General features: G+C 40.9%; 1 protein-coding gene across 2 annotated transcripts in view; it reads left to right on the forward strand.

Moving 5' to 3' along the window:
- The first annotated feature begins 61 nt into the window (after positions 1 to 61).
- The window catches only part of RNF145 (ring finger protein 145), a 48,294-nt gene continuing 21,255 nt past the window's right edge, over positions 62 to 27,100 (forward strand). The window contains exons 1-3 of one of the 2 annotated variants that reach the window (XM_027682677.1): positions 62 to 241; positions 9,359 to 9,572; positions 20,845 to 20,953. In XM_027682677.1, coding sequence (XP_027538478.1) covers positions 9,389 to 9,572; positions 20,845 to 20,953 — 293 coding nt within the window. In that variant the 5' untranslated portion in view covers positions 62 to 241; positions 9,359 to 9,388. Of the gene's footprint in view, positions 242 to 463; positions 482 to 9,358; positions 9,573 to 20,844; positions 20,954 to 27,100 lie in introns of those variants that run through there. The other variant, XM_027682678.1, reaches the window with a different exon arrangement.

Genomic DNA, 27,100 nt, shown 5'->3' on the forward strand with positions numbered 1-27,100 from the left:
GGGCGGCGCGCGCGCGCAGGCGAGCGGGGCCATGGCCGCCCGTGCGCGGGGCCGCGCGGTGTCGGCGGCGCCCTGAGGCGGCGCGGCGCGGCCATGGTGCCTCGAGGAGCCGCTCTGCCGCCGGGCACCGACGAGCCGCCGCCGCCGCCGTCGGCGTGAGAGGCGCGGAGACACCGGGGAGCGGGAGCAAGAGGAGGGGGTGGAAGAGGAGGAGGAGGCGGCGGCGACCCCGCGGGCTCAGGTGATTCCCGCGCGCGCCCCCCGCCCGCCGCTCCCGCGGCCCCTCCGCGCCCCTGCTTGTCCGTGCCCGTGTCGGGGCTCCCCGGCCTTCCCCGTGCGCAGCGCCCCCCCGTTCCTCTCCCCGCCCTCCATCCCCCCCTTCCCCTCCCCGCTCCCCTCCTCCGCCAGCGCCGGGAGCCGCCGGGGTTACTGGAGTTCAGCGGGGCCGGGAGGATGCGCGGGGCCGCCCGCGGCGCCGGCGGTGAGCGCGGGAGTTGCGCCGGGCAGGAGAGAACTCTCCGGTTGGGGAACGGGGCGGGAGGGTCTCGGGATTCGCTGCCTGCCTGTGCGGGCCCCGGGGATGAGCTGCGGGCTCCTGCCGCCCTGACCGAGGTGCTGCCTTGGCCGGGGGGCTCCGGTGCTCCCCGCCCTCCGTGGGGTCTGTGTTTTCCCCCCGGTCCCCTCGGCCGGCTGTGCATCCCCCAGTCCGTGCGCTGTCACGGGTGAGACGCGGAGCGGAGCCGGGCACCCCTCCTGGAGACGGGCCCTGGAGCATATGGTCATGCTTATGTAAGGAGCAGCCTGCCCGTGGCGTGGAGAACAGGGCTTTTTCCATCTTCCCTGCTTATGTCATGTCAGTCGGTTTTTTGAGACCTTCTGTAGCCTTTTAAAATAAGGTTTGTGATGAGAATTCTCATTTTTCTTCCGTGCTCGAGTAGTTCTGTGTACCAAGTACACTTGTGACAGATGGAGCTCTTAGAGGGATTCTTATCTTCTGGTTGTGCTGCCTTTTTGGGGGTGTGCGTGTGGGACCTGGTGCATAAATAACGTGGTTCGGAGAATAAAGTGAAAAAAATGTGATTTTTTTTGTGTAATGCATGCAAGTATCAGCAAACGAGGGAGAATATTAGATACTGGAGGCATATGATGCCACTTATTTACCAAAGAAAAGTGAGATTTGTGTAACATGTTTGACTCATAAATATTAGCCATTTGCGATCTCATTCAGTACACTTGTTTTTGAAGTCTGTAGGTGTTGCGGTATTCATTTCTTATGCAGTTTTTAATAAAAGAGTTTCTGTTAACTTGTGTTTCAGACTTGGATACTTGTACATGTATTTCAGTTAGGGATTTTTGTCTGTGTAGTGTGTCCGTAGAGATCAAATGTGGGAGGAGAAGAAGGAAATAATTACTCTTTGATCACTTTTGTTTGTAGGTCAATGAAGATAGATTTAAATATTAAAAAAATACTGTGTTAAGGTGGAAGCTGTTAAGCTATTGCATCTGGTAACTTCAGTTTATCTGTAACCTTGGCTTAGTTTTGCCAGTTATCTTAAATACAAGCTGCCTGTGCATGAGAAACTGTATCTTTTTTTTTTTCTAATTAGCTTTAATAACTGTGGTAATCAGCTCTAGTTTTTGAGTCATAATATCACTAAAGGATTTAATTAATTCATAAACTCATTATCATTAGGAAATGGTTGTCTTTGTGACCACCATTATGAGGAAGGATCATCAGAAATCTTACAGAGCGATATAAAACTGCTGCTTGTCCAAAGCACAGGATACACCTTGTTTGTATCAGTCTTACGAGGAGCTTCTGATGTTAGAGCCACTTGATTCTGGTGGAGATATGAACTGAGCAACATTGGAAGAAGTACTGGGGAATTCCTTCCTTTGGAGATGATGGAAAGAGATCAGTATCTCACTCCTGTTCAGCAGCTGGAGTCCATGGTGCAGATGCAGAAAGGCACATCATGCCAGTGAGATCTGAACGAATGGGTGTGTCCTGGAAAACTGTATAAGCCTGCCTTGTGTTTCATGTTGCACTCGAAAAAACATTCTCTGAGCTGTTTGCTAAACTTGGGTCGGTTTCCTCCTCTTCACACAGACGTGCAGATGGCTTCTCTTCCCGTCCTCTGGAACCTGGGTGGTGGTTTACTCTTCTGAATCCCTTTTTAGCTCCAAATGCACCTGGCAGTGTTTGATGTGGTTAGACTGGACAGTTCCCTGTAGTTTTGCTTTTTAAGTGCATATCCAGGTCCAGCTCCTTCAGTGTGATTCAGACACCTGAGCCTGTTTCCCTGCCCTTACAGCATCTCCTCTCATTGCAGAGAGGCCCTGCTGCTCTGTAATTAGTCGTGTACTTGGGAGGAACACTCAGAAGTGGGTACTTAATCTCGTGGAGTTTTTCTGGAAGAATTCTTTGGTTGCATGTCTTGAGTTTGAACATGTTTTAAAAGGAACTTTTCTAGATATTTTCACCATTTGTTTGGTATTTCTGTTACAGGAGCCTGGTGCTGCAGGAAGCTAAGCTGCCTGTTTCACAGGCCTGGAAGCTGATGCTCTTTATTTACATGACTTAAACAGATAAGGCAGCAGCAGCAATGGAAACTTTATCAGTGTGGACCTAGAGAAATCTTGAAAGTCTTATTTTATATTTTAACTTCTTACTAGTCAGGTAACTAGTTATTGGCATTGCAGATTCTAAACATAGGCTTAGTCTGTAGCTGAAATGGCTAAAAACTGTCTGAGCAACTGTGGAAGATGAAATGTATTTCATCCAGCCGTGTAACTTCATCCTGGTAACACATTTGGGTTGCAGGGTTTTTTGTGAGGCTGATGGGGTATGGCAGCTTTACTTGTGTGTCTGGTTGTCCTGTGATCCAGCTCTCCAAGGTGGGATGTCACAGACTGCATCATCCCGGGCTGTCATTAGTGCTCAGCGTGCAGGTCCTCTGGGTATTCTCTCCTCTGCAGAGGCGCTTTGGGATTGCTGCCCAGATTTTCTCAGAATGTGCTGATACAAATGTGGTTAGGCAGGCTGGTAGGTGTGGGCTTGCAAACACGGCTGTGATGGCAAAAAAAATGCTGAATAACTAGTTAATAAACCAAACCTTGGACTGGCAAGAAACAGTGGAGCCAAAAAGGACCTCAGAGCACTTTAGTTTGTTGATTCAATCTAGATTTTCTTCTGAAGACTTTAATTAAAGATATTATTAATTATAGTTTAATTTTAATGAATTAGACTCCTGTCTTTCAGGTGCCTAACTAAACTACAATCTCAAAATCAGGCAGCCCCTCTTAGTGTGACTGGGTTTGAACCAATCATACGCAGGCAGAGTGCGGATCCTTTAGGAATCCCCAGAAGGATTTTGCTGCATAACTGGTGGATCTGTTAATCTTTGTTAACACGTATTAGCCCCCGAGTTCAGGTCCCTGGTCTTACCTGCTCATTATGAAAAATAAAAGACACAGGATATTTTACAGGCTGCCCATAAATAATATAATGCATTTGCTGTATAATTGAGAGTGGGCTGAAACTGTTCGTAGTGTATAAATGTACTAGAGAAATAAATCTTTTAAGAAAATTTCACAGCTCTATGATATGTATCTTCATTTTCCTGAATTGGTTTTCTTCTTGCTCATATGAAACTTGCTAGATTTAATGAAAGTTGGAAATATAGATTATTTTATTATTCTCTACAGTTAACCTTCTCTTCTCTAGTTGTTTTTGTCCTTTTTCAGTATGCCTTTAACGTGAATGCATGTTCACTGAAGTTCCTATAAACAGATAAGAGGTTGGCCTAATTTGTTTTGCAGTAATATTTGTTTTTTGCAAAATATGTTCTGTATTTGTTTGGAATGGTTAACCTTAGCTGTGCCCCAGTTCACAACTGAATGAGTCGAGTGAGTAGGAATTTAGGAATTACTGTGTTTTCTAGGTAGAAATACCAGTTCTCCAGTCACACCACTGCAGCAGCTCTATAGCAATCTGTGTTATGAGACCAGATGGGAAACAAAAAGAGAAAAAAAAAATTTATTTGTTCTTGTTAACTGCTTACATAGCAAGATCAAGCTGTTTGTTTGCTGACGAACTCTCTCTAAACCTTTAAATTGAAGACTAAATACTCTCTGGTTATTATTTGAAATTACTGAACTATTGTAGTGATCTACAAGAACTGAATATTATTGGAAGCGGTGACTGGATGCCAGTGGCAGTGTTGCTGTGCACGTCTGCGGTGTTTCTCTGCTTTATTAGTACACTTGGTATCTCGCTGGATCTGACCTTCTCAGCAGAAATTTTCGAGTGCTGTCCTTGTTAGCCAGTTTGAATTGTATGGGAGCAAGACTGTCTTTTCCTTCTTTGCCTCTGTCTGCATGGGAAACAGCTCTTTTGATGGATCAGTGACTCACATACTCTGAGTTCTAGGTTTGGGGGGTTTTTTCTACGGACTCACACAGGGAAATTCTTTTCCGGGTGCATATCTGATAAACCTTTTTGTCCTGTTCCTTCCATTTGCTCCTCTTTTTTCTCCCTCCCAAAATGATGACATAAAGATCTAAGTCTCTGAAGAATGGATTTCTGAACTTCAAATTCTTTTTGCTCCCCAGACCAGGACAGGCATAAAGAAGGAGTGGTTCTGGGGAGTGAATGGGTACCACTCAGCTGTGGGTCTAATTTTAGCTTTTGAACTTTTACACTGAACTCTTCCATAGCTACAGATAGGAGTTGTAGATTTTGGGTTGGGTTTATTTTTTTTTTCCTCTTCGAAGTCTGTCTAGCAAAGTTTACCTGACAGAAAAACAAAAGCTTTTCCTGGTGATATTTTTGGTTCCAGAATGTATTACTGAAAAATAATCTAAAGTGGAAACTAGACTACAGACCAAAGTCAGCTTGTCAACAGAGACATATCCAAAGTAACTAAAATTTCATAGATGTGAGAAACAGAAGTTGAAATTGTCTCTTTTGGTTTTTAGCCAATCTTGCCAAGTGTTTTAGGTTGTAGTATGGTAGGAGAATGAGCATCTTGTTCACAGATGTGAGGCTGAATGTTACAGGAACAAGGTTGGTTTTGAAGTTCTGATCTTGTCTGGAATTACTGTCTCTTTCTATGGTGATTTTTGATGGCAATAGTATTAGAATAACTTAAATTTGCAGATATTCCAGCGTATTTTTGTAACTCTTAATTAACTTCATGATTAATGCTTTCCTAAATGCAGAAACTCTACTCTGTTAGTGTAATTTTATACCTGCTTGGATAAATAGATACAGGTTTTCTGTGACCTCACGTACTGCTTTTTACCAGGGTGTATTTTCTGCCTGTGATGTGATAGATTTATATTTATGTTGCTGCAGAAACAACAGTTACACTGGTTTAAGTGGCAGAATTCACAGCTTCAGCTGAAATTTTATGTCATGACAAAACTTCAGAAAGAAAATTCTGTCAAAGGGAATATGTGTGTTATCTTTGAGGGGGTACATGTCATGTGAGCACACTCAAGGTGATCTCTTGTGCTGATGGAATGAGCTGGGACAGACTTAGGATAGTCCTTTTTTTTTTTTTTTAAGTTGGTTTTTGCTAATTCTACTGTTTTCTTTAAAGCTAACCAGGAATATGCTTTTGACAAAATGGGTGTGTCAGGTGAGGGAGGGACTTTTGAAAAATCATTGTTAGAAAACAAAAATGACCAAACAGTTTTGATGGGAAATTTTTAAAAGCTTGTTTTGGTCAAATAGCACAACTTAAGGTGTGAAGTCTGAAGTTCTTGGTCCTGGTTTTGGCTGTGATAGAGTTTCTTCCTAGTGGCTGGTGCAGTGCTGAGTTATGGATTTAGTGTGAGAACTACATTGATAGTTTAGTTGGTGCCAAGCAGTGCCTACTCTAAATCAAGGACTCTTCAGTTTCCTATGCTCTGACAGTGACCAGGTGTGCAAGAAACTGGGAGGAACTGGCCAAAGGGATATTCCATACCACAGAACATCATGTCCAGTATATAAACTGGGGGAAATTGGCCGGGAGCCACCGATGGCTGCTCAGGGACAGGCTGGGCATCGGTCAGTGAGTGGTGAGCAATGGTCTTGGGCATCATTTGTTTCTCTTGGGCTTTATTCCTCTCTTTTTCAGTTGTTTTTGTTTGTTTATCTAGTTTTGTTTATGTTTGTTTGGGTGATTGGTTGGTTGTTTTTGTTTGTTGTCTCCCTTTCATTACAGTTATTACCATCATCATTATTTTATTTTAATTATTATGCTGTTCTCATCTCAATCCAAGGGTTTTACCCTTTTTCCTGATTTGCCTCTCCATCCCACTGGGAGAGGTGATGGTGAGCGAGTGGCTGTGTGGTATTAGCTGCTGGCTGAGGTTAAACCATGACAATCTTCCTAAGACTGTTCTTTTTCTTCTGATTTGGAACAGGGAGATGTTTGAAATCATGGGAAAAAAATTTTGAAACACAAACAAGTTGCTTCCCAGTCCATTTTTTGTCTTTGTACAACAAGTGACCTATTTTTTTTTTCTTAACATCTGAACATCCAGCAACTCATGTCATCATCATTTATCTAAGGGTTTTAGAGGTTTAATGTTTGGTCGTTTTTTTTGTTTGTTTTTACACCAATCAAAATAATGTATTGTGAGAGCTCTTTGCAATATAATGAGCTTAGAGCAATGGACGTTGTTGCTTGCCTGTATTACATTCTGTTAGAACTTGGCAGCCATTACAACTGAGGCTTTATTTAACACATCCGCATTTCTAGTGGAGTTAATTTTAAAGGGTTTCTTATTAGTATTGGATGGTTTGTCAGTCAGTGACAGAAGATGCTGTGGAGCTGCAGTGGCTGCCCCTCACAGTCCATCCGTTGTGACATGATGTGGTTTTCAAAGTTTTGTTTGCTTTTGTTTTAACAGCATTTGAAATTTAGATTGTTTTCTTAGATAATCTAGATGCTGCACTTTTTAGTTCTCTGAGTTTGTGTGTAAGAGCTTTGGAGGTAGAATTATTCAGCTTAATTTGAACGTGCTGACCCTCAGTTAACTTTCAATATTAAAAGAAGTTGTCTGTGGGATTCTGGTTTTAGAGTAATTAGGAAAGTGAAAGCTCAAGTGAAAATTTCCTTCTTGTCCTACATGTTTGGTTGTTGTTGATGAGTGGAAAAGCTTTGACAGTTTTGAGAATGTAATTTCTAATCAGGTACTTATTGTCGCTTTACATGGGTATTTTTGTGACAGAGTGAAAACCTGTCAGTCAGTCCCTGCCCACCCCTGTCCTGATCTACTTGGAAAAGGAATTCAGCAAAAAAACAGGAGACAGCTTAATTTCAAAGTTTTAATTAAATTTGCGGGCTTGGCAAAATAGAAAATCTGAAAAATTCCAGGACATTTAAAAATATTCTCATATGAATTATTTAAGCTGTGTGCCCTGGTATTTCTTGTAACTCTTTGTATATAATCTGTGTATCTCCCAATTTTGTTTGTATGATACCATCCCTTTAAATTCCATCTTTTATTGGCATGAAATGCTGAATGCTCGGATTCTGAGGTAGCTGCTTGGGTGATAGTTTTGATTGTTCATTCTAAATATTTGTAGTCTTCTGGCAAACCTTTCAACATGTTTTGGGCAGCATTGTGAAATGCTGCTGGTTTGTGGGGTGCCCCATGTAGTGGGAAGGTGCTTCCTGTGCGAGGGGAAGGATGTGCTGCCCTTGGGGTTTGTAGAGCTGTTGCAAGAGCTCTGTAAAAAGTGTCAGCATTTACATAACTTGAAAAGTCAGACTGAGGGCTAGACAGTGGCAACAGCAGCCTTGCAAGCTGAGGTTTATTGAGCCATATCTCAGTTTTGATCTGTCCTGACTTCTAGAGCTGAATTAATTTTATGTCCTTATTCCTTGACAGATGTGAATGTGGCTGAACGTGTGCACATGAGCAGTTTGTGGTAGTGCCTAGGACATGATAAAACCTCACATGAGGATTGTGTGTGTGTGAGTGGGGTTGGTTTTTTTGTTCCTGTATATTTGCATGGTTTCACTTCATGCTGTACTTCCATGTTGATTTGAGGTGTAAAACTTGCACAACTGCAAAACCTTTTATAGGTTACACAAGGACAATATGAAAAAAGTCCTGTAAAACTTTATTTAAATTAAAGTGCAGTTCAAGTGCAGATTTTTCTGCTTCTTTGGTCACGATGCAGTTTTTTTCCAATTGGCCCCCTAATAATTGGGGTTGGGAGCCTTTTCTTAAATCTCAACCTCATCGGGGGGTTGATTGTGCTGCAGGTGATTTTCCTTTGAATGGCTTCTTGTGGATAAAACCTTGCTGGGTCATCCCCACCTTGGCCTTGAACACTTCAACTGCACTTCTTTAATATTGTGTCTATTACTGGTGGCTCACAAACTCAGCCTGGGGTGAATCATGTTCCTGGGATGGGCAGATGGTGTGTGGTAAAACCAGCATATTTCGTTTAGGAACTGCTGTTAGTCTTAGGTGACAGGATGTGGAAATGGATCCTTTTGCTCTTCTTTTATTGACTTTTAGATGCTGTTGTGGACCAGCATTTGTTTCTGTTTTAAAAAGAGAAGTGCCCTTCATTGTTTTGCACCATCCATCTTATCTGATGGCAAACTGCAAAATTAAATTACCTTCTAGTATTTGGGAGTGAGAGGAATAGGGTCTTTTGTTTGTATGATTCCTTGTGGTGAATTACATTAAAATGAGTAGAAAAGTTGCATTATTGGTGCTAATCTCCAAACACACAGCCCTCAGATTCCATAGATAAATTTGTAGAGGTTAATGAAGGCTGTAAATGATTTTTTAAAAACTGAGGTATTGGACAATTATTTCAATTTACATTGAGGAAATGAATCTAAAATGTTTTAAAGACTCTTTCAACCAGTGATTTTTTAATTTCAGAGGCACAGAAATAGTGCTAAAGTAAATGGACATAGTGTCTGAATTTTGTTAGTGTTTGATTTCTAAAGCTTACAGAGTATTTGCAGTTTAATGCTGATCATGTTAATGTTTATGTAGTACCGAGTACATTGGGGCCTTTTGGCTGAGCTTTTGGATGCTACATTAGTGCAAATAAGAACGAAGGTTTGTTCAGTGCACACCCTTGGACCACTTTCATGTCATTAATCTGCCCTCCCCCCCATTTTACAGTATCACTGTGGAAAAACTGCTAGCAAATTGACCTTTATATAGCAAAAATAGAAGCTGTCCTGTTTGGATTTGAGTTTAACTCAGTTGATTCATTCAGTCGTTTGTGGCCACACAGGAAGCCCCATTCATACGATCACAAAGCCTAATGGCTGTTTGTACAGTGGGATTGATCTGATTACTCTTCTCTCTCTTGTGCTATTTACAGTCTGCTGCCAATTCACAGAAAGGGAAGAGAATGGCTGCAAAGGAGAAGTTGGAGGCAGTATTAAACGTGGCCCTAAGGGTCCCGAGCATCATGCTGTTGGATGTCTTGTACAGATGGGATGTCAGCTCATTCTTCCAGCAGATCCAAAGAAGTAGCCTGCACAACAACCCTCTCTTCCAGTACAAGTACTTGGCCCTTAATATGCATTATGTGGGTAAGTATACATCTATTAAAGAGAAAACACCACTGTACTAAATACCCTTTTCCTTAATGAAAGAATTTTAAGAATTTGGTAATAGCATGATAATATATTGATAACAATGAATAACATGCTAATATATTCATTACAGTTCTACCTAAGGGGCAGTTTATGTTAGCAATAAAGAAATCCTGTCCAGGGTTTTCTGCTGAACTCTGCTATTTAGCCTTGACAGATACATAGAGTACATCTGGTGTTTGGAAACACAATCGAGTCCCTCAAAGAATAGCACAGTGACTTTGGCCTGTGTCTGACTGAAGAGGAAGCTGCTGTGACGTGCTGTGCAGACAAGAAGTGTTATAACATTACTGGCATTAAACAAGGGACTAGGGAAAAGGTGGGCTGGTTTGGATAACCACAGCACCAGACATTTAGGTTTCATCTGCTGCATAGATCTGTCATTTCGGTTTTCAACCTTATGAGCCATCTGTGTGCTGTGAGTGGATTCGAGTAGGTAACAAGTCCTTGTGTTGCAGATAAATGGATAAAATTATTAACTCAACTCAGGCAGCTGAGGTTTGAACCTTGGCCTGAAAGTCTAGCTCTGGAATGCTAAATGTGTGTTTTTAGGAGATGAAAGGATTGATGTTCTGGGACCTGCTCTCCAGGTGAGAATGTGATTCATCTGCACATGGGGTTAATTAGGGATTGGATTCAGGCTGTTGAGGTTGATAGTCAGTGAGCATCTGCTTGAACACTGCCTGGCTTGGAGAGAAATGGGTAGCATATAATCTTCCCACTCTGCAGTGTTTCTTCCTTGTAGATGAGTTTGGAGGATAAAGGTGCACTGCAATCAGCTAGAGGAAACACACTCTAGTTAAGTAGTTAGAGAACTGTGGGTTTTTGAAGTAACGTGTCCTGATTTCAGTCCTGACTGCACAAGTGTTGTGCATGTGACTTCTCTTTTTTTTAAATCTATTAAATGTCTGCAAATTATTTACTGCATTAAAAATATGTGCAGCTTTCTCTGTTATGGCTGCACTATACTTGTGCTGGGATTACAATGTACTTGCAGTGCTAAAAGTTGGTGTCACAGTTCTGTGCCCTTTTCCTGTGTCTGTGGGAGAGAACATCTTTGGTGCTGGAATGCGACACAGGACCAGGTGACATGTAACTACAGCTGGCTTTCCCATGCACTTGTATAAGCACGTGTACCTTTGAGGAGTCAGTTTCTCAATTAGATTCTAATACAGAACCAGCAGTTGTGCAGTAGGTTTTCAAGATATCAGTGGGTAATTTCCAGCTGTCACATAGCACATCTTTATAGTCATTTGATAATCTTACTCTCGCTGAAGTATGTTGAGATACACCAGCAGAAAGTGCTACAAAGAGGGTGAGTATTGTTACCAAAATATTTCTTACCTAAATGCTATTTTGGCACTAAATAAGTGGATTCTTATTTTGTTTCTCATACAAGGGATGCTTTTGTGCTGGTGCACAATCACTCAGCAGTTCTTTCACTTTTGCTTTTATGATACTGAGTATCTGTACTTTTCTACCTGGTAGTTGTTGAGCAAGAAGAGCTTCTAAATTGTCAAAAGATTTTAAAAGATTTTCAGACAGTTTTTAGTGACAAAACTTTGTTGGTACTTTTCAAATAAAATTGATTTGTTTCAATCCCTTGGTTGGTGTTTTTTTTTTAATAAGCTTTGTCAGGGTAAGTCAGGGCTAAATCAATTTGCATGCCTACATGACATTTTATATAAATTTAGTTGCTTCAGTTTACAGTATAACATTAATTAAAATGACGTATCAAAATATATAAATTGGATTTGTAAGGAAAACAAAGTACTTTTCCACCAGTTTGGGGAATTAAGCTTCTTTGAAGATACGTTGGGGAAAATTACTGCCAGTGTATAATTTAAATAACAATTTACTGTCGATGTGTTTCAACATGCTAATCTGTTTTATTTAGGAAAGAAATCCTCTGTTCATATTTGCAGTTAGGAAACACAGTATGAGCAAAAGCTGTGGCAGCTTTGCAATATCAAACAATCACTGAATTTCCCATATAGGCAGTGTAAGATACTGTCTCGTAGAAGTGCTTCCAGCAGCTGAGGAAATTGGGTGCATCTATCTCAAGCAGATGCACAAGGAACAATTTGATTAGAGAGCTATAAAAATTAATAAACTCTACCAATCTTGATATAGTGAACCTTTTCCTGGAACTAAGGAGGCAGAGTTGGAAGCTTGCTCAGAACTGGGGGTTACAGGAGTATCTTTTCTGTTTTAATGCATTAAATGAAGTGATGTATTTTACAATGTTATTCACATTCCAGTTAACACTACTGGGCGTATAATAAAAGTCTCTAGGATGCAATTTGTTCTTTGAAACAACTTTTCCCTTTCCTATCTTTCCATGAAACAGCCCTTATCTGCTTTAGTGAAGGAAAATATTCAGCCCTGATAACCACTCAACAGCGAGTTCAGCTGCGTGAAATGTAACTAAAGATGCATAAAGCAAAGCAATGCAAACAGAAGAGATAAAGTTCTGGTTAGAATTGGTGAATGTAAGAAGATTAATTTAATACAGGAAAAATTGCAAAGTAATTTTGTTTATGAACTTTGTCAAATGGCACTGTGGTTACTGTTTAGGCAGGTGTGAAAGGCCTGTGTTAGTCTTCAATGTGCACTGGTGTATAAAGTTTGTGTTCTGTTGTTTTATTTTATAATACTGTTTTCCTGCATATGAATTACCTTATAGAATTGCCATTAAAATTGTTTTTCACTTGTGAAAACTTTCCTAGGTTTAAGTCTGTTTAAAAAGACAAATATCAGACTTATTTAAACGAAAATTTTGGAATGTCTCTGGCAGAAAAATTTTTGTTCTACGTACATGGAAATTCATGCTTGATGGTCACAGGGTTGCCTCAAGCTTAAAACTTGATTGATCAAACCCAGTTCTGGAAATATTTTTGGTACATCCTACGGAAGACTTGCCAGATGATATATTGAAAACTTAATTTAAAATTCCTAGAGATGCTTTGGATGAAATTGCTTTTAGTTTGCTATTTCTACTGGCTATCTGTAAAAACAGGCAAGAATTGGATAAAATAGGGTTGCAGCCAAATTTATGTGCACATACGGCTGCTATACAACCAGAAATTATATTTAAAATAGGAAAAATTCTTTTGCCCTCTGAAAGGAGTGACATGGAAGGTTTGGTTCTATAATCTGGCCTGTTTAAATACAATAAAATATATACATGCACATATATTTTTCTCTTTTAAGACTATTGAAAAAAACCTGAAATATTTGCCTTATTTGCAAATATTATCTGTAGGTATTCTGTAGTTTTTCCTGGAGTGTTCGAGAGTGTCTGGTCAATGACACCACAGTCCCAGGACTCTCTCCCAAATACTCCAAGTCATCCTATTTAGTTGTTTTGGGAACCCATCCAGACAGGCTGAGGAGTAGAGTGTGATAACGTGTGCACTTGGGCTGTGTAACCAGATATAATTCTGACAGTTGATATTCTGTCTGTTACCTCATACACGGATCAGGGGGAAAGAAGCTTAAAAAGCAAACCATTTTTTTTGACCACAACTGTTGTAGGTATAATGTGGTTTCACTAAGATTTTGTTGAAATAATTTTGTATAAATTTAAAGTAACCTGTTGTTCATGAAAGATCTGTGCTAAAAAAAATAGCTTTATCTCAAACCTCTCTGTAGGGTAGACTAGCACTTACTGCTTCTGTGTTTTCTTCTGTGCTGTAGAGGAGCTCTGAGAAAACAGATACTTCTTTTTTTATTCCTTTGATGAAGAAAGTGGAAACAGTTGAAACCACGTAATTTCCTCCTGTGAAGGGCAAAGCAATACTGTTTGTGCTAACTGGTAAATACTCTGAGCTGGATGGAAAGAGAAGAGTCATGAGCTTAACCTGTAATTACTCAGACTTGGAATTTAAGTCACTGTCATGCTAGGGACACAGAACTGCACTAAATACAGGGTTTTTCTTACTTGAGAGTAAAAATAGAGTAGTTTTCTATCTCAAACTGTATTTGTCATGACAAAAAAAAACTCTCAGGGAAAAACGGTAAGAAAACTATTTAAATATTTGGAATAGGTGGAAGGTGTGTCATCTGTCACAACCCTGTTTGTAATCACTTTCTTGAACTGTGTGGTTAATACCTTAGTCTGTTGGTCTCATCACTTGCTAGGTGTGAACTCCTTGTTCTGAATGCTGCCTTTACCAAGGGGCTTGAGGGAGGAGAAACCTCCTGAACTCCCTGCCTTGGGTGTTTGCTGACTGCACACTTTGGTCTGCTCACTGTTCTTTAAGCTCTTGTGCTTTAAGTAGATCTTTTGTTTGCATTGCTTTCTTGTGTTGCCTGCTAAGAGGAAAGATATAGTACATTGGTACAAACACAGTAAGAGGTGCCAAGTGAAGCTTCAGTGTGAGAAGAAAGAAGAAGCTGGTTCATTACAGAAACAAATTTCCTAAAATTGTGAGAAGAGGTTATGACTAAATGTGTAAATGCAGTTAATGCATACAAAGATGAGGTGCTGCTAAGATTCAGCATCTCTGGGTTTGCTGTCCCATGTCTTCTGTCTCTCTCCTGCCAACACCATTTAGATAAATGGGTAGTAGAACTATTTTCTGAGTGTCACTATTTTATTTTAAACTGTAGTTATTTTTAACCAAATGCAATTTTGTGACGTGGACTTGGTCTTCATTTCTTAAAATAATTACTTATATCCTCTCATTTTCTTTTTGGATAAAATGCAGTTCATGCTGCAGTTGGTGGACACGGAAGGAGGCAGAATGTGCTGTGCTCAAAATCCAACACATCCTTTTTTCATTTTCCAACTCGAGGCTACCAATTCCTGTACTGTTCCCTTAGTGCTGTAGGCTTTTACTAAGCAGCTTTCTCAGCATGTGTATACTTTCAGGTAACTTTTCTATATAAAGCTGGTATTTCTTTTTGGCAACCCACATCACTTCTTATTTAAAATAAAAGGAAGCCACTAGCAGCCTTCTTGAAAGGAGATGCTTAAAATTTTTGGCTCTGAGTACCAGCCTCATGACAGCATGGCAGTTTGTCCTAGTGATTTAGAATACATTGTGACTTTTTATATTCTTATGGTTCCGCTTCTGTGTTCTTTTCCACTGCTCTGGAAGGTCTCCATGCTTGCCGTTACTCCCAGAGCTCTAATCATTAGCTATGTTGTCTTACAGAAACAGCCTCTGAATCATATGGCAGAACTAGAATCAAAAGTCTATTTTACTTGGTCAGACAATACTGCAAATCTCTGTAAGGAACTCAGTTCTTGGATTATTTATACTTAGAGTACCCAATCTGTTATGCATTTAAAAATTCAAGAAACAGCTGGTTGTGGCAGTACCCCTGTAATGAGTAAGTTGTTTTGTTGGCATTATTTTCACTGAGATGTGCAGATGTTGATAACAGGAATTCTGATCTCTGTTTACAGTTGTACTGTGCCATGACTGAGTAAATACTAATTTCCTTGTGTGCTTTCTCAGTTTAGAACTAATTTTCCATCATTTTCTGAAGGGCAAAGTATTTGCCACATTAGTTTCAAGTAGAGCACTTCTTGCAGTGAATAACATTTGTTCAGGAGCCTTGGCTGAGTGGGAGGGTGAGGAAGAGGTGTGCCTTGGCACTGTCAAGCGAAAACATCGCTCCCCAAAAATGCAACACGTCATAAAGCCTGCAACACGTGTGGCTGCCTGGAACAGGCACTCAGGTAGCAGCAGTGACACAGGCTGGGTGAAAGCTGCCCTTGGTGGTGGCACTTCTGGTGCTTTAGTGGGTGCTCAAGACCGAGGGGTTTTGGTGTCACGTGCTCTCTCAATGGCTTGGCTTCTGGGTTGATTTGAGGGGCAGATTTTGCATGAGCCAAATGTTGGAGTCACCTCTGATGCAGGAGGGGTGTCTCTGTGGTGGCAGAGGGTCCGTAGGACGTACCTTTTGTAACAGAGCAGATGAACGACTTTCCCTCTCAGAAGAACAGCACAGCTGTCCCAGTCAATTCAGAAGACCCCAGTCTGAGTTACCCTTCAAATGATTAATACAAATTGAGGATGTACAAGAGCTTTTTGTCTCCCCTTTTATGTGATTTAAAAATAAGTGGCTGTTGGGGTTCCTTCTGGGCTTGAGCTTGGGTCTCCAGGGAAAGGGCCACAGAATCTTCCTGGTAACTTGTGCATCATGTCTTTAACTACCCCGAGGTCTAAAGTGTATCTTTTAAACATCATCCACTCTTGAGACAGATGATGTGGACATTGACAGTTTATTAAATCTCTGTGTAAGTTGTAGTGTAACCAGTCTGGTGATTGATTATCCTGAGAATTAGACACACTGAAAATAAAGGTGCCAGCTGTTGTTATAATACTTCTGTCAGCTCCAATACAGTCTTTCAGAAGTGTGTCGTGGTACTTTCATGTTGTGGCCAGTCTGAATAAACTGAAATGGGGACAGTGAAGGATTTGGCTGAAATGAAGTGACTAACTCAGCAGTGCACTGATCCTGCATTGAGCCAGGAGAGGTGGGTTGCTGTCTGTGGCTCAAGACTTGCTGCTTCACAGCAGCATGACTGCAAGTCATGATAAGATGGACCCTTTATCCTCACAGGATATGAGCAAGTGGGAAGTTAGGGCCCCCCAAATTTTTTTCCAGTAGAATCCAATTAATTGTGCTCTTACTTTGTGGCACTGCAAGAGTTGGTGTGGTTTTATTAAGAAATGTTATAAACTCTTTGATGTGCAAAGTTCTCATTTTTAGACTAAATGTGCAGGAAACTTTTGAGTAATAATGTGAAGTGGACGCAAGGGATCTGTAATCATGCAAATGAGCACTAAAGTGTTTAATGAAGAGGATGAGTTGCGACTTTGATCATGCTCCAGAAGCCTCTGCTGTGTGCAGTCAATAAACCTCAGACTCCTGAGTCGGCAAAGAGGTAATTTAGGTGAGAGAAGCTGGGAAACACCTTGGTGGTGCTCAAATGGAGGGAGATTGCTGAAAGGCAATGTGTGAGCTGCTGCTCCCAGTAACAATGAGCATTGCACAGCCAGAGGTTTTCATTGAGCTGAATCAACAAGTTGTAAATGAGGTCGTGAGCCAGTTAATGCACACGTTCTTGTCCAGCAAGGTTTAACTTTGCTTTTCTGCTTAGTATTATTTTCACAGTTTATTTTCTTTGATGGGGCCTAAATCTGCACCATCTTTCACAAGAGGCAGTAGAAGTTCTCTGTTTCCTCGTGCTTCTGAATAGGAACTGAGTGGGGGATCTGTGTGTTTTTAAGGTTGGCTGAGTATGTCTTCTGTAGTGCTCCTTAGAGCTGGAAGCCTAAAGGTGTAAGTCTCTTTCTTGGTGGCCTGGCACCAGGGCACTATGACCGTATTCAGGAAAGAGATTATTCTGTCTTGTCTTTTTTCTTTTTTTAACATGTGTTAAACCCATTTCTTTACTGAGGCAGGAATTGTGCTTCTCTGAGCTTGCTGCTTACCCTGAAGCAGAGATGTACTTGGTGAGTTAAACGAGACAATACACCAAGTCCCATGGGCAAAAATAGCACAGCCTAAATCCAGGGAGCGGAATGCTCACTGCAGGCACGGAGCTCAGGAAGCTTTGGATGGAAGTGAGCTTTAGTTACTTTTAACCCATGTCTAAAGGCTGACCAGCAAAACGACTGTTTCTCAATCTGTAAATCCTTGTGTGGGGGGACTCTCTCCAAAGGGATATACGTTCTCAGCATCAGGATTTCTTCTGACAGAGGAGGTGGATGAGAAAGCTGCTGTGAGAAATTTCATTTCCTGGCCTTTTTTTTTTTTTGAAGTGGAATCTTGTTTACGCCATACACTAATTACATCATTTGTCTGGGTGAGAACAAAGGGAATAGAATATTACTGAATTTGAGATTGTCTTCCTTTTCTTCTGCAATGAGATGGTTTGGTAATGAATTATTTGCCTTTTTTTTTTTGGCAGAGGCGTTGTCGATAAAAATGAGGTTGGTACCACTTTGGGAATAGGGCCTCTGCAGTAAAAATGCAAATATTGCAGCATGAAGTGTGTTGAAATCTCCCTCTTATCAAGTCACAAGAGGGAATTGTAAATAAGAGTGAATGGGGACTACTGTAAATGTCTGTTGCTCTCCCCCTCTTCAAAATCTGGCAATTAGACCAAATGGCTGCTTCAAAGTGGACATTTAATTCCGGCCCAAACTCGTGAGTGGTGGAGTTCATTGCTCAGGTTTCTGCAGTAACCTTGGTTGTCTTATGCTGCCTCCCTGCACAGTGTTATGAGCATCTGTGCTGTCTGGAAGCTGGTTAGAAGGCACAGTGACTGTAGTCTTCTCATCTTCTGATTTGTATTTAGACTTTTTTTTTTTTTTTTTTTTTACTCCTTCAGTCTATCCTGAAGGATCCTAACTATTTTGGTTAAAGTTGTGATCATGTAGAGAAGAATGAACTTCAGTGACCTCTAAAATCCTTCCATCTAACTTGTCTGTGTTAGAGTGCAGTTGCTGCCCTCTAAAATGTCTTACAGAAATGATCCTACCATCACTCAGGTACATCATCATGTGGCCAAGAAGCAGACTTTCATGTGATAGAATAAGGTAAAGAAAATGGCAGAGCTTAAATACAGATACAGTAAACAGGTGTTCTAAGACTATTTATAGAATAATTGAAGAATAAAAGACTGCATAATAAACTGCACTTAGTTCTTCACCTGAAGGTGAGTCATGGGCTACAGTGAGAAGGAAAGGTTTAGAGAGATTTGACTCACGTGCTGGAATGATAAATGGCTGGGGGTTGTTTCACAGGGAGAATTGTCCCTCAGTAAGGAATTAAGGGAAGGGGGTGAATGCAGCAGAGATGAGGTGGAAGAATGTCAGGGGATGGTGTGAGAGGTGCTGGATCCAGCTCATGAGGCTGTGGTGTGTGCAGGCTTGTTAAATGTCTTCATGGAGACTGCTGAGGAGTTCCTGCTCTTGTCATTTGTGTATTTGGTAGATGAAAAGTGCTGAACAAAGAACAGGAATTCCATAAAATACAGATGTTTGCTAAGAAAATGGATGATGTAGAACATCTGCTCTGTTTGGTTAACCAGAAGCGTGTTATTCTGTATAAAACAGTTGCTAGAAGGAAACCTGTAGTGCTGTATTTCAAGCCCCCTTAAAAAAGCTTAAAATAAAAATTACAGAACCATAGAATGGTTTGGGTTGGGAGGGACCTTTAAAGGTCATTTGGTCCAACCCCCTTGCAATGAGTACAGGGACATCTGCAGCTGATCAGCTTGCTCAGAACCCCTCCAGCTTGACCTTGAACATTTCTAGGCATGGGGCATCCACAATCTTTCTGGTCAACTTGTTCCAGTGTTTCACCACACTCAGTTCTTTCTTGTATCTCATCTAAATTGACCCTTTTTTAGTTTAGAACCAATACTCCTGGTCTTATCACTGCTGGTACTATTATAAAGTCTGTCCCCATCTTTCTTATAATCCCCCTTTAAATGCTGAAAGGCTACAGTGAGGCCTTCCCAGAGCCTTCTGTTCTCCAGGCTGAACAGCCCCAGCTGTCTCAGCCTGTCTCCAAAGGAGAGGTGCTCCAGCCCTCTGGTCAAAGTGATACTGTACAGAAACTAGTGACTTGTATGATAATTCATTGTCATAAAAGAAACTATCAATTATTTCAGCTTTTGAAAAGGCACATCCCCAGACAAATGTGCAACTTGTCATATCCACTTCATGAAGGTACTCGAAAAATTATCTTGAATGTTAAGTACATAAATTATATATTGGTATTTAAAAAAGGTAAGTAAATAGGCTTTGTCTGTCTTATCGTCGCTCCTGTCATCTGTCTTACCTGAATTGATCTCTTCTTGGCATCCTGTGGGGCCTGATGCCTTTTCTAGGAGCATCTTGTGAGATACTTTTTTGAAGACCAAACTGTTGGTAGAATTTTACAGAGGTGGCTTATTGAACATGGCAGATACTAAGCAGCCTTCAAGTACTTCTGCATAAATACTGACTCTGACATAGTATCTTTTTCAAATATTCGAACATGCTGTGTTCCCAAGCTGCTTTATAGTAGCTGGTTATGTCACTGCTCATGAGTGCTTAATTTAGAGTTGCATTATTTAAAAAGCTCAAGGTATAAATTAACTCAGGAAAAAAGACTGTGCCTCATGTTGCTGCATAGATGGATGAAACTGTAAATGTAACATGACTAGTGTAGCTGTAAGGGTCAGGGTAAGTTCTTCTATAGCATTCTGTTCTTAGCTTCAGGGGAGTTCTTGGCTGTTGCTGGGTTGTTTTCCTAAATGGATTTCAGTGCCAGGCACTTGAGCTGACCTTCACACACAGCATGAGGGCACTGCATTGTGATGGAGAGCTCAGAAATAAAGATTAGTAAAGGCACCATGTGCTGGAGTTTTGACCTGCAGCCTGTCTGGGAAGGAGAAGAGTGTGGACACGTACCATCCAGTTGGGAAGTGGACTTCAAAGTACTGCTCTGAGTATCCAAATGAGAGCAGGCATGATAAAATATCAGTGTTCTGCTTGTTGGAGAGCCTGCTGAACAGCCGTGGTCAGAGTAAAGCTATATCCACATCATGTATTTTTCCACAGTCTCACTAAATGCTAACAAGAAGTGCAGGAACTGCTGGTATAAATGCCTGCAAATCCTAGGCTGTGCCAATTCTTGTCCTTGATTTATGCAGCAGTGGTGTATGAAGTACAGCCTGTGTGTCCCCATCTCAAATTATGGGCATGCAAAGAGTCTGCAAGCCATAAAGACAGAGTGGAAGAATTAAAATGTGTCATGCTAATCAGCGTGGAAAAGTGTTCTGTGTGTCGTGTGTTTGAGGAAAAGGATATTTTACATCAATGGACTGAATTTTATGATTGGATAGGCTTTTTTCCCCGCTTTCACTTGGAAAAAGGTGGGGTCCTAGGCCTGTTTTCTCTTTGTTGTACAGGTTATGTTCATTGTCATGTTAAAATACTGTGGATCAAGTCCCCTTGACATGTAGATGTGATCTTACAGAAGCTGGTAAAGCTGTTTCTGGTCATGGAGAAAGAAGGGAAAATAGGAAGGTATTTTGTGTGCTTTGTGTTTTGATGAGAAGAAAATGTAGGTAGGTGAAATTTAAGTCAAATGAAAACAAAGGCATTAGAGATCTGAATAGTTTTGAGCATTAGTTCATATTTTAAGAAATTTGGGTTATTTTTGAAATATCAACGTCTGCTTTTTGTTACAGGTTACATCTTAAGTGTTGTGCTGCTAACTTTACCAAGGCAACACCTGGTTCAGCTTTACCTGTACTTTTTGACTGCACTGCTGCTTTATGCTGGGCACCAAATTTCCAGGTAAGAATAAATGGATTCATTTTGTTAGCTTGGTTGGGGAATTAGAAAATTACCTGTTATTTTGTTTGTATCTTCTATAAATCGTTTTGTGGAGGCCTTTTTTCTGTGTCCAATGCCTAAATATATCTTGTTGTTCTTTGTCTTGGAAAAGTTTATGGAACTAAATATGCAGTCAAGTAGTTCTTTTAAGTCATTGAAAATACACCAGGAATTTTGAGTATAATGTCCACTAATCTGAGGAAGGAAAGCACTTACCACAAGACTAAATGTGGCCTCTGATGCAATAATCTGAGTTTCTCAATGGCTCAGCCAACATGCTTTCAGCAGTGGGGAGTTTTACAAAGCAGACGGGATGTTACTTGTAGTTCCCTGGCACCTGGAGAGCAAATAGGGATCTGGAAGATGGTAAAAGCAAAGTAATAGTGGGATTTATTCTTAAATTTGTCTTTGTGCAATATATTTTAACAGACAGGTGTTTGGGATCTAAAATGCAGAGCGAGAGGCCGGGGAGCTCTGCGTCAAACAAGACAAAGTGAACCATCTTTCTTTGGCCACAGCTGGATCTGTTGAAAGCCAATGTAAACTTTCACGATGTCTAATTGGAACCAAAGCAAGTGCCATCACATTAAAGGCTTTATCGGGGAAGTTTTGAAAATATGGTCTTGAGCCTGGCTTAGTTTGGTGCCTGCTGATGGGAAACATTTAAAAATGTGCTTTCAATTGATTTAAGCGAAGTGATAGTTTTGTTATTTCTACATCAAAATTATTGTTGCAAAGCATTTGCTGGAATGTCTCTTGCTTGGTATGTTGCAGTTCAGGGGACTGTTAATGAGGGTTTTGTGGCAACTTGACTTGTCACTGTTGTGGCTGTCAGAGTTGCAGTTAATGATTTCCTGAAACGATGAGTGTCCAAGAGAGGAATTATGGCCTCTTATTGCTTCAGTAGGAAGGAAAGAAGGATTTTTATCATCCTCAGGGGAGTCCTGAGTTATTATAGATGGAGTTTGTGGCTGTTTCTTATAGGGTTGAAGACTTACTTATTAGAAAAAGCAAACTAAACATTATTTGAGAACTTGTGTTGAAATAAAAATGAAACTAGTAACAAATGCCCATCAGACACAGGGCTTTGGTCCAGAATATTTACAGCTAGAGAGGTATATTATATGCCACTCTGGATCTTTAAATGTTTTATGAGAAAGGGAAATGATATGCATTTGGTTGATACTTGAAGGGATAGATAGCACTGTGTTTGCTTTTAATACCCTTTTTGTTTGTGTTTCTATGTAATAGGAATTCTCACCTCTGTTGCTTTGTGAGGTTTGGGACTTCACAGGCATCATTGTAACATCTTTGATAACTATTACTTGGACTTTTCGGTGTGTTCATACTAAGCTTTCTCTATTTGATGCTTCTGGAGTGAGTTAATAAAGACTTTAATTAAATCTTGCATCAACTGGCACAAAAAATATATGTAATTAATAGTCCAGCGGTATTCCCGAGGTATTTTGCAAAGCAAAGGTAGTTGCTAACACTTTTGAGTGAGCTTACCCATTCCCTAGACATCAGGCTGATTTGGTTTGGAAGGAAGCACAGTGCCAGGGATTCTCTGCAGCAGCCTTTGTATAATCAGAGAATCAAATGTGGAGGATGGCACTTGCAATAGCTTTACAAAAGAATTTTTGAATCCCGTTAGGTTTTGTATTGAAAATAGCAAAGTGTAACAGACAAATCTGTTGGTGGAACCCCTCCTTTTATTGCCAAAACTATCCAATTCCAACTGATGTTTCTGTGTAGCAGCCTGATCATAACAAACATGCAGTAGTTACATGTGCAAACTGTTCCTTCATGTTTTTTGTTGGCAGTTCTGCTTAGAGCTGAAACCTTGCAGGGACTTGCTTGCATGTACTACCAGTTGGGATGCTATTTAAGACCGATGAAGAGGTCTCATACTGAGGCCATTTTGGTTAGTGCAAATTATAGAACAAGACCAGAATCAGCTGGCACTTGTGACTCTGCAGTGTCCTGGAAATTCTGAGCTGTTGAAAGAATTCTCAGTGCTTTTTTTTCCACCCCAGAAATAGCTTGCAGTTCATCTGCAAGTCTGAGAATAAGATCATCTGAATTTTATAGTTAAACTCTAACTTCAGACTTCCAGGTCTACATGACCCTGACAAGTCACTTAATTTCTTAAATATTTGTTTCCTTGCCTGCAGAACTGAGAATTACCTTGATGTGTAAAGATGGATTAGCTAATATTTGTGAATACTTGGAGCATCAGAGATGATGCTAGGTTTGTATGTAGCATGTTAACCTGGCAATTTGGGTGGAAATAACATACCATCTGTTTATGGGAGAAAGAGAAGTCAGCTTTAAAAAACCAAAATCCTAGTTAGAGAAATTTCTTTGCCCTAGGTTTCCCACAGCAGTCTCCAATTCCAGGAAAAATTAGTTTAATAATTCAGTGACACAGCAATAGGAACAGCTTGAGCTGGGTGCCTCCAGCCAGGGACCCAGAACACACAAATCCCTGGGCCTTTGTACCCTTACAGTCTATCCACCCCTTCTTCACACACTCTTCATGTGCTTTGCACACACCTCTTGACCCAGTGGCAGGTTTTGTTTTGAGTCTTTTTGTTCCCTGTAGGGCTCTGTCTCCAGGTGGGTGTCAGCTGCTTTTATCTGGCTGGGTTGCAGGTTCTGCTGGTAGTCGTGGCTTCCTTATCTTCCAGTTCACAGTGGTCTCAGGGCGTCCCTTGGTGTAAGTGAGCAGAAATTGAAGATAAGTTTGACTTTTGTAGGTGGGAGTTTGCAGCTTGTGGCCTAAGACTCCAGCAACTTTAGCTAATTCATGCTAAGCAAAACTCCTCATCCAAAAGAATACAGTTAAAAGAATTCAGCCAACTAATCCTAATTCACAACAGTCCTCCCATTGCTTTTATTAAGCATTCCTGCTAAGATGTCAAAAGGAACTTATGAAGTCTTTCGGGGCCTTTAACTATGACTCTTAGTCTCACATATGTTGTTACAAGCAACAGGCACAATGTAATCAGGGCAAACGAGGTCACTACTAGATGGAGCATCTGATTATAGATTCCTGTTGCTGTTGGTGACTGCCCAAAGAGAGTTTCCCAGCATTGGTGTTCTCCCTTCTTCTTCCCTCTTTTCCTGACATGATGCATCTCTTCTGCATCACAATGAATGGTGATTAGAGTTTTTTGTCCATTGTTTGTACACTTTCTAATAGTTGATACAGGTCATTGTGCTTAGGAGCTTCCTCACCAATGAAGGATTCATTCCAATGGGGCAAGTAATAAATCTTCAGCTTACGTATAATTGCACTGTAACCATTGATAGGAAGTAATAGGAGCTGAATAATTAAAATTGCATCCTACTGTGTTATTAGAGTTGGAAATAATTGAGTGATTATTTGTCCCTGAAGTGCTGTTATTTACAAACATAAGACTGCAGAGTTCTTACCCGAGCAAATCCTTTTCCAACATATACAAGTACAGTTTCAGGGGTTTCTTCAGAATGTATTTCAAGTGACAGACATTTTGTTCCATGTCAAAACAAATGTCTTGGGCTTTGATGGTTTTGCTTTCACAAATAACTCCCTGTTGTTCTCTTACAACACACGCATCAACACTGACAGTCTGCCATTTGATACTGTTTTGTTGGGCCCATATTCTCTGTTCTAGTGGAAAAAGTGCAGTTCTATTGTGATTCAGTCCTAATGCAGGGATTGGGTGTGTGGTGTATATGGATGTGTTGCATATTGTTGAGACAAAAGCTGTGGCCTAATTACTGCTGCAGTTATATGGGAAATTGGCTGGATACCACCACAGTTGGAATTCTCTTTCCAAATCAGTTGCATTTTCACAGATTTTCTTTTTTAAATTTCACTGGGAGAGATACCCCATTCCCCTTTTCTTACAGTTTTGGCTACTGTAGATTGTGTCTACAGTTGTGCTTGGGTGCAATTAAGAGCCAGTGCTGATTTCAGAAATTTGTAGGATCAGGTGGAGATGTAGCTAAGCATGTTGTGTTGGGCAGTGAGACAGTGTTTGGTATCAAGTTAATTATTTTTACAGGTCACATTAACGTACATTCTATTTACTTGAAATCTGGTGTCCAACAACACACAACAGCTGGAATTGAACGTTAAGCAGCAGTTAGCACTGGGGCAATGAACTTTGGTCTTGCTGGGTTTCTCTGTTAAAGCTGGATCATGAGCTGTATCTGATTCACAACAAAAAATGAGAGCTCCTTCATGGGGTTTTATAGAGGTTTGGTCACCCAGCCCATAAAAATCTACACAAACTTCTTCTCATTTAATATTGTTAACTTTATACCACACTGGGTCATACATTGATTTTATACTTAGCCATGCAGCTGTGGTCATCTGGGTTAACAGCTCCAAGAGTAGGGAGCTGTCCCACTTGATCTCTTCAGAGTATCAGTTCCTCCTCGTGCCATCATTCATTAGCTGGATGGTTACTCACCACTCGTTTGACATGAGAATGGTGTATCTAGTTTTCTTTCCCTAAATCAGTAATGCATTTGTCCAGGGCTTTTATCCTCTAAGCGGTGTCGTAAATAAGTGAATCTTAATTGATTGAAAGTTCCATGTAGTGGCCAAATTTCCTGGGGCCCCCACCAGCTGTCCTAGTAATATATGGCCATTCCTCCTGGCACAAGGCCACTGTGTGCCTTTCAGATAATTGAGCTGTACCATAAATCTTTTCCCAGTTTTGCTATACTTCAGCCAAGGGCATCCCCTTTTCTGTGCTGAGAAAGAAGAAGGAAAAAACAATAAAAAATACTTTTAGGGAGTCCCTCCTGTTGAGTCACGAGGTTCAGAAAGAATCCCCTTGCTTTCTGAACTCCTTCTCAGAGAGGAGTGTAGGTGCAGCTGAATCCTGTCTTAGTCTCAGACTTGGCCAACAGTTTTTATCTAAAGGATTATATTTCCCAGTGCTAAGAGGGACTTGAGCCCCCTTCAAATGTGGAACTTGAAACACCTTTCTATGTGCAGCCTTCTGCTGATCAGACAGCACACCCATAAGTGAGCTGCAACAGCAGGGGTCTCAAACCCCCTGCAGTACTTTCTCCAAATCTGCTTAAGGAATTTTAACACTTACCCTTCAATGCCTCCTGCTCCAAAGGTCCCAGGTGAACTCACCCAATGCTAGCAGTTGGATGTTTGGAGGTGAGAGGATGTGAAGGTGGTGGCCTAAAGTCCCATCTAGGTCACCAAATTTCTTTGCCCCGGGTTTCCTGCAGCAGAGTCTCCAATTCCAGAAAAATTAGTTTAACAATCGAATGGCACAGCAATAGGAACAGCTTGAGCTGGGTGCCTCCAACCAGGGACCCAGAACACACAAATCCCTGGGCCTTTGTACCCTTACAGTCTATCCACCCCTTCTTCACACACTCTTCATGTGCTTTGCACACACCTCTTGACCCAGTGGCAGGTTTTGTTTTGAGTCTTTTTGTTCCCTGTAGGACTCTGTCTCCAGGTGGGTGTCAGCTGCTTTTATCTGGCTGGGCTGCAGGTTCTGCTGGTAGTCGTGGCTTCCTTATCTTCCAGTTCACAGTGGTCTCAGGGCGTCCCTTGGTGTAAATGAGGAGAAATTGAAGATAAGTTTGACTTTTGTAGGTGGGAGTTTGCAGCTTGTGGCCTAAGACTCCAACAACTTTAGCTAACTCATGCTAAGCAAAACTCCTCATCCAAAAGAATACAGTTGAAAGAATTCAGCCAAGTAAATGAATTTACCACAGTCCTGCCACTCCTGACAAAGAAGGTGGATGCTGGTTTTATTTTATATGGGGTTGCACAAATGTCTTGCTTAAAAAAATCACATTTCTTTTACCCATTTCCAGTAAAAAAGCTTGGGAAAATAAATTACGCAGTTATGGAGATTGGAGGCGATGCAGTTAAACACACTGTTAATGCTAAAACATGAAGTCCACATCATGGTCTTATTTCATGTTTTACAGTTTTGTTATGATTGTATTCCAAGTGTTGAACCTCGCAGAACTTAAAGTGAGAAGAAGGTGGGGAGCAAGAGACTGAATTGCTTCTTATGGATAAACTTAAAATACAGAATTTTAAGGTTGTCTGTAGACATTAGAAACCTGTGAGAG

The sequence above is a fragment of the Neopelma chrysocephalum genome, unplaced genomic scaffold, assembly GCF_003984885.1.
Source record: "Neopelma chrysocephalum unplaced genomic scaffold, ASM398488v2 Primary Assembly neopelma1_63, whole genome shotgun sequence".
In the NCBI taxonomy this organism is placed as follows: domain Eukaryota; kingdom Metazoa; phylum Chordata; class Aves; order Passeriformes; family Pipridae; genus Neopelma; species Neopelma chrysocephalum.